Source organism: Mus pahari, chromosome 10 (genome assembly GCF_900095145.1).
Source record: "Mus pahari chromosome 10, PAHARI_EIJ_v1.1, whole genome shotgun sequence".
In the NCBI taxonomy this organism is placed as follows: Eukaryota; Metazoa; Chordata; class Mammalia; order Rodentia; family Muridae; genus Mus; species Mus pahari.
The window spans coordinates 10,458,899-10,465,830 of NC_034599.1; the positions used below are offsets into that span (position 1 = coordinate 10,458,899).

Sequence of the window (6,932 nt, forward strand, 5' to 3'; positions counted from 1 at the left end):
CGGGGTTCAGTCAGCACTGCCTCAGCCTGCTGTCCCTGCAGAGGTCAAAGGGCAGCGAGCAGTGTGAGAGGACAATCAGCTGAGGCTGGTGAGTGACGGGACAGCTTGTCTGTACAGGAGCCGAGACCCAGGTCACAGCCAACGTAGGACACTGTCTCGCGCGCGCCCAGGCCGACCTCCCTGGTAGGCCAGAGAATGCTTTTCTGGTTCAACAGTAAGGGAACATAGGGTGTCATTAAGTTCCATCCTCACGTGTTTATTATTACCTCACAAAACAAAGCATCCTTCAGAGTGCTTGCTCTCTGGTCCTCCAGTACCTTCCAGTCCAGAACGCTGCTCCTCTGCGGCTGAGGCTCTGTGCTCTTCACAGCCCTGCAATGAGGGCTTTGGACAAAGCACACTTACTCTTGTGGGACGTTCCTGATCTATTCTTCCATGACGCTGTTGGCCATGATGTCTATTAGAGATTGGTAGGACACACACTACATCAATACCAAAAACATCTACTGCAAACTAGCTATGGATCCAACAGGGGTGTGTCAGCCACAGAAGTCACAGGCTTGAAATTCAAGAAGGAAACCATTAGCAGGATGAATTCAGAAGCCTCTGGCGAGAGTTCTTCTCCCCATTGTTTGCTGCAGTCTCGCTGCTCAGGTCCAAATCTGTCAAAATTAAAAGCATTATTTATAAGGGAGGAACAGCAGGAGGCACTGGTGCTAGCCCACTGCAAGGGGACTTCTCATACACACCTTTACCATGGCTGCTTCTTAGTCTAAAGTCTTAAAGTTGGGCCGAGAAGTCAGTAACCCCCTCTTTTAAGTAAGAAGCCAGAGTGACTTTGGGAGTAACCAGCCACTCTCTTGGTTATATATGAGGCCTGCTCCACAGGAGAAAATTCACACCTGTACAGTAAACATGGCCCAAAGCCATAGCTCAAGAGATCCTAAGTGCTAGAGGAGAACCTACTACTGTCATTTTGCTAAATGGGCATGTGGTCGAATTCCCTTCTAAGTATGTCTGTCCTCATAGATCGTTGCTGCCCTCAGCCAGAGAACCCTTTTCCTGCAGCGGGCAGCCGTCAATGCAGAGACTCAGAACTGGCCCAAGCCAAGAGCAAGAGAGATGGCTACCGAGTGCCCAGCCTTAAATGGGACCTCTAGTCCAACTCCCCGCCCTAGGTCAGGCTCAGGGAACGTCCATGAAGAGGAAATGGGGTTAGTGCCAGGGGCAGGGGATAGAAGGCTGGCGTCTGAACACGACATGGCCTGGATCATGGGCTCGCTACAGCTCAGCTACACAAGATGAACCAACATGATTAGCCAGTGTCACTAAAGGAGGTACTAACTGAACTCCGTGGGTCACAAAACATAGACTATGAAGGTGGGAATGGGATATATGGGGGTACACACATATGGGGGTATACACATATGGGGGAAGCTGGATATGATCAAGATACGCTGTAAACATGTGTGAAATTGTCAAAGAACAAATAACAGAAGGATAAAGAGACCAGGGGTACAGACAAGAAGATAAGACAAAGATGGGGGTTGCTAGAAACTGAGGTGGAACATGAGACAGCACACAGGACACAGAGCAACCAGACAAGGCTGAGCAGAGGACAGGAGAAGAGAACAGATGACTCTTTGGAAACAGGACAACACCAATTTGTCCCTGTGTCCTTACGGGACAACACCAATTTGTCCCTGTGTCCTTACAGGACAACACCAATTTGTCCCTGTATCCTTACAGGACAACACCAATTTGTCCCTGTATCCTTACAGGACAACACCAATTTGTCCCTGTATCCTTGTAGTCTTGGGCTCCCATAGGATAACATTGGAGCAAGGGTTCAGGGACAGGCAGGGTAGAGACTGCTAAAAAGGCATGCCTGCCCAGAGAGCCCACCCTACCTTTGAACTCCACTTTCTGACTGCCCTGGTCCTCTCCCTTGGTCTGTAGGGACACGGGAATTTTTCCATCAATGACATCCATCTTAATCATGCCCAGGTTTGTCAGGAGTAACATGGGGTCAATGCCCTGCCCATTGCTTTTAATGTTCTCCAGCACCTTCAGACACTTGTATGATTTGAGCTCGCTTATGTTCTCTTCCAGAAAAAGGTTGTAGAGGCTCAAATCATTGTAGCCTTCAGACTTGAAATGTAGGACATCGAAGGTGGGCAGGATTTCATACACTTTGAGAACGTCTGTCTTCTGCCGGAACGGGATGAAGAACGTGTAGACGACCACGGGAACCAGCAGAACATACACCATGAGGTTAATGAGGCTGAGCAGCTGGAAGATGCCCACGGCGATGAGCTTGCACTGGAAGCGATCGGGAATGGTGCTGTCGTTTCTCAGGACGCCTGATTTGATGCTGCACAGAAACTCGTCCGAGAGTGAGGAGAGGCTGAAGTAATAGCTCAAGTAGACACAAGCCAACAGTATAACCACAAATGTCACCAGCCGACAGCTAATGTATTTCAGGATTAAATGACTAGAGTTCTTTTTTGTCTTCAAGTACTGCTCCACAATTGGGTACTTGAAGTGGCTTTCAGAAATTTCCCACAGACTGAAAAACAAAGCAAATAAAAATAATTGAGACCCTGGCCAGTCTCATCAAATGTGAAAGGCATGGCATCGTCAACACTGTCACACTGAAAACTTTAAACAGTAACTGTAACTTCATCTGACTGCTGGGGAATAAAACCATGCTTAAAACCCTTTTTATACTAGACAATAGTGTCGCATGCCTTTAACCCAGCACTCGGTGGAGGCAGGAGGCAGGAGGCAGGAGGCAGGAGGCAGGAGGCAGGAGGCAGGAGGCAGGAGGCAGGAGGCAGGAGGCAGGAGGCAGGCAGATTTCTGAGTTCGAGGCCAGCCTGGACTACAGAGTGAGTTCCAGGACAGTCAGGGCTACACAGAGAAACCCTGTTTCAAAAAAACCAAGACAGACAAACAAACAAAACCTTTTTTTTTTTTTCTTTAAATGTTTTAAACATTTAAAACTTTATATGAGCGCTCTGACTGCATGTGTGCAGTGCCCTTGGGAGCCAGGAGAGGCTGTCTGATCCCCTGAAACTAACACTCTGGCCTCTGCAAGAGCGGCAAGTGCCCTTAGCTGCTAAATCCTCTCCCCAGCCCCACCCCTTTTTAATAGTTTATAGATAGTCTGCTTGGTTAAATGTGAGTTAATACTTAATAATCTTTAGGGTAACTTCTGGTACCCACTGCTCAATGTTTGTTAAATAAATTTATCAAATCCAGAATAGCAGCTGGTGGTCTATTTTGAAATGATAATCTCCCACTAAGAATGAAACATAGAAAAGAAATTTCCAACCCATGTAGAACATGTGTCTACCTGGAGGCCACCCAGGGACTCAAATGGTCCCTGGCTCTCTAAGAAACTACAGAACAGTGTTTATCTAATCTAGAAATAAAAAGGTGAAAAAACAGAGGCAAATAAATGCATTGAGTTAATAATGTTGTACTCAAACCCAGTGTCTGGAATTGTGACAGCAAGTTTTATGTCACCTTGACACAAGCTAGAGGTGGTTTACACAGGGAACCTTGATTGAGAGAAGGCTCCCACCAGGCTGGCCTGTGGATAGGCCTGTGTCGCATTTTCTGGATTGCTGATATGGGAGGCCGGGGTCACTCTGGGCAATGCCATCGCTGGACTGGCCATCCTAGGTGCCATAAGGAAGCAGGCTGAACCACCGTTTAAGAGTAAGCCAGGAAGCGGCACTCCCCCAGGGCCTGGGCATCAGCTCCTGCCGCCAGGTTCCCGCCCTGCTTGTCCTGTTTCTATTGCTGTGATAAAACACTATGACCAAGAGCAGCTTGAAGGGGAAGAATTTAGTTTGGCTAACAGTTCAACATTACAGTCTATTATTGAAAGAAAACAAGGCAAGCAAATGCAGGCTTATTATTGTTTTTGAAACGACAATCCCCCACTAACATGAAAAAGAAAGAAATTCTCAGTCAAACTAGAACACATACCCGTCTACCCAGGAGGGCAGAGGACACTCGGCAGACCCAAATGGCATAATTAGTGTCTCTGGCTCTCATAATTCTTGCCCTGGTTTCTAATGTTAGCTAAAATAAATCGTTCCCCTTCGAGTAGCTTTTGGTTATGGAGTTTTATCAAAGCAACAGAAATTCTAAGACAGAAATATAGCAGGTATCTTTAGGAATAAAACAGCTGTTGCTATTGCTGTTACTACAGCAATGACAGAACTGGAGGAAGAATGTAAGAGAGAGCAGGGCCTCCACCCAGTCAGAGAGAAGGCGGGGCCTCCAGTTGGTGTGAGAGGGAAGGCGGGGCCTCCACTGCTCTCATCCTTTGTACATGCTTGGCTGCCTTAGAATCCTCTATGCCTTTGCATTATAGGAGATCAAAGCGAGCAAACTGAGACTTTGACCTGTCACCCCTGTGAGACCTGCTTTTCAAAGGATGAGACTGGACAGGAAGGACGTTAAGTTGAGGACAGTGAGTTCTGAGGAGAACGGGGTCCTGTCAGTTGACGGTTGACACCCTACCTACCCGCTTCCCACTCTTGACAATCACACCCTGGGCCAGCACAGCAGGACAAAGGGGGCAGGGAACTGATCATAGGGTGGCCATGGGCAGCCCTCTGGAGCCATTACCTCTGCCCCACATTCTCAGTCACTCCTGGGGGTCCAGGTCCGTCTCTCAGGTCCAAATCTCGAGCACTCTTGGCAGCCTTGATGGCGCGGTTGTAGACTTTGTCAAGTTCCTCCATGATAAACTTCAGGTCTGAGCAGAGGTGTGGAGCCGCGGCAAAGCGCCAGAAGAGCGCGGGCAGGTACAGGAGTATGGCAAACAGCAGAAGGATGTAGGGGAAGAACTGAAAAGCAAGAGCCAGTCATGGTGAGCAACCCCTCTCGGAGCGGAAGAACAAGCCACCACCGGCCTCCCTGGACACTTCCTGACTCTGCCAGGAGCTGCTCGTGACCTCATTTCAGGGACGAACGAGCATCCCCACGTCACTGACGGACACCCGCCTGCTGCCGGTTGATGAATGCTTGTATAGATATCTGACCCAGAGCTGACCCTTTTCCATTCAATAGACATTAACTGGAAGGAAGTGGTGACTACATGGAGAGTATTTCCTTCTAATCACAGAAAAAGAAAAATAAATACATTTTCCTGTCCTGCAGAATGGGTCCTAATCAGAGCCCCAATTAAGGAGCAGGCAGATGTCACGGTGGCCTTCGCTGGTTTTTCCTTTCATGTGCTCCAGTTTAAAGCTCTAGCTTTGTGTTTTGCTTTTCTCTTCTCTGGACACTGGGAAAATGCCAAAGAAACATTATGACAAATTACGGCTCAGGTGGTCTGATGATTATCCTGTAAAGCACTTGGAATACGCACCTAAAAGCTACAGGATGTGGAGGGAGGGACCCTTACCGCAGACGGTCACTCTACAGTTGGACAGTGTCCTGTGCGAGATGCCTCAGCACAGTAACAATCACAGTGAGGTAACAGGGTTGGGGACACAGAGCAGGCCAGAGGGACACAGTCAGGCAGCGAAGGGTGATCTGGAACTAGTCCAACTAGAAGCTTGGGAAGATACGGAGCCCCTGACCCTCAGTTTCCCTCTCTGAAGTGGTTGTGTGATGCAGGGATCATGAAGATGCAACTGGATGTCCCAGGAAAAGAAGCTAGACATGGTTGCTGCCTGGCCTGATCAATGCACTGGAGATCACCAGGGAATACCAACACCAGAACAGGACCTCCTACCTGTAGCCCATAGGCCTGTCTAAACAGGGAGGGGAAGCGGGAGTGGGTTCTGGCTACAGATCACAAAGCTGGCAAGTGACCCAGTTAGACTACGATGCCCCAAACTACAACACTACACAGCATTTCACGACACTGTTCTAGCTTTACAGTCACTGTAGTGACACCAGGGTCATTCTGACTGGACACACATAGGAGTAGGCAGGCCCTGTGCCAGCCTTGGACTGTCCCTGCAGCAGGAGACCGAGGCTGCAAAGGCCCTGGGGGCACTCCTAGGAACTCTCCTGCTTCCCAACGGGAATGCCTTCTACTTCCACCGTGTACACAGAACTGACACATTACTATGAAGTGTAAAATCTCAGGCTTTGGTCTGGATCTCACTGGCTATCCATGGCCACTCTCCTTCCACTCTAAGGCTCCAGGCGCCCATGACCCCTGCAGCTGCTGTGGCTTCACGGTTCCCTTGGTTTTGTCAGGACCCCTTGGGTTGTGCTTGGTTTTCATGGAAATAATATTTCCTTGGTTTTGTCTTTAAACGCATGAAGCAACACATACAGGCTTACAAAGGAAATGGGCTGTGCTGATACAGTTATCAAAATATGAAAAAGTCAACTTGCACATGCTTTTGTCAGTAACCCTGAAACAGGGTCTGGTGGATGGCCTGGTGGCCATTACAGTTCTAAGGCAGAGATGAGGGAACCACACTCCATTCCGAGAGAACGTGACTTCACTGGGACAAAGCCCTTGCCCAATGTCTCTTACACGTAAGTTTCAAGTTAATGAGAAACAGGAACTCATCTGTCCCCAGGCATCCTGAAGCTCCCAGAGGAGACCCAAATGCCCCAAGTTCTGCAGTACCCTCCACTTGGCTGTACTCTGGGGTTCACACAAGACCGTCTTTCAAAGTTAGCCTGATCTGCAAAGAGCTGACATACAGCGGGACACATTGCAGGCTGGACATCGCTGAACTACACTAGGGGTGGTCTAGTTTACAGCTGGTTATGTTCATTCCATACTTGTCTTGTCTACTCACGGACTACCATTGTATAAATAAACTAAAGCCCATGCAGTGTCCAACACCGAGACAGCCAAGCACTGGGAACCATAGGTGGCAGAAATCAATCTCTCTCTCTCTCTCTCTCTCTCTCTCTCTCTCTCTCTCTCTCTCTCTCTC

General features: G+C 48.7%; 1 protein-coding gene across 1 annotated transcript in view; it reads right to left on the reverse strand.

Moving 5' to 3' along the window:
* Window positions 1–235: 235 nt before the first annotated feature.
* The window catches only part of Panx1 (pannexin 1), a 35,885-nt gene continuing 29,188 nt past the window's right edge, over window positions 236–6,932 (reverse strand). The window contains exons 3-5 of the mRNA XM_021206926.2: window positions 4,648–4,868; window positions 1,911–2,569; window positions 236–662 (exon numbers count right to left, since the gene is read on the reverse strand). Of these exons, the coding sequence (XP_021062585.1) occupies window positions 583–662; window positions 1,911–2,569; window positions 4,648–4,868 (960 nt within the window). The 3' untranslated portion in view covers window positions 236–582. The remainder of the gene's footprint in view (window positions 663–1,910; window positions 2,570–4,647; window positions 4,869–6,932) is intronic.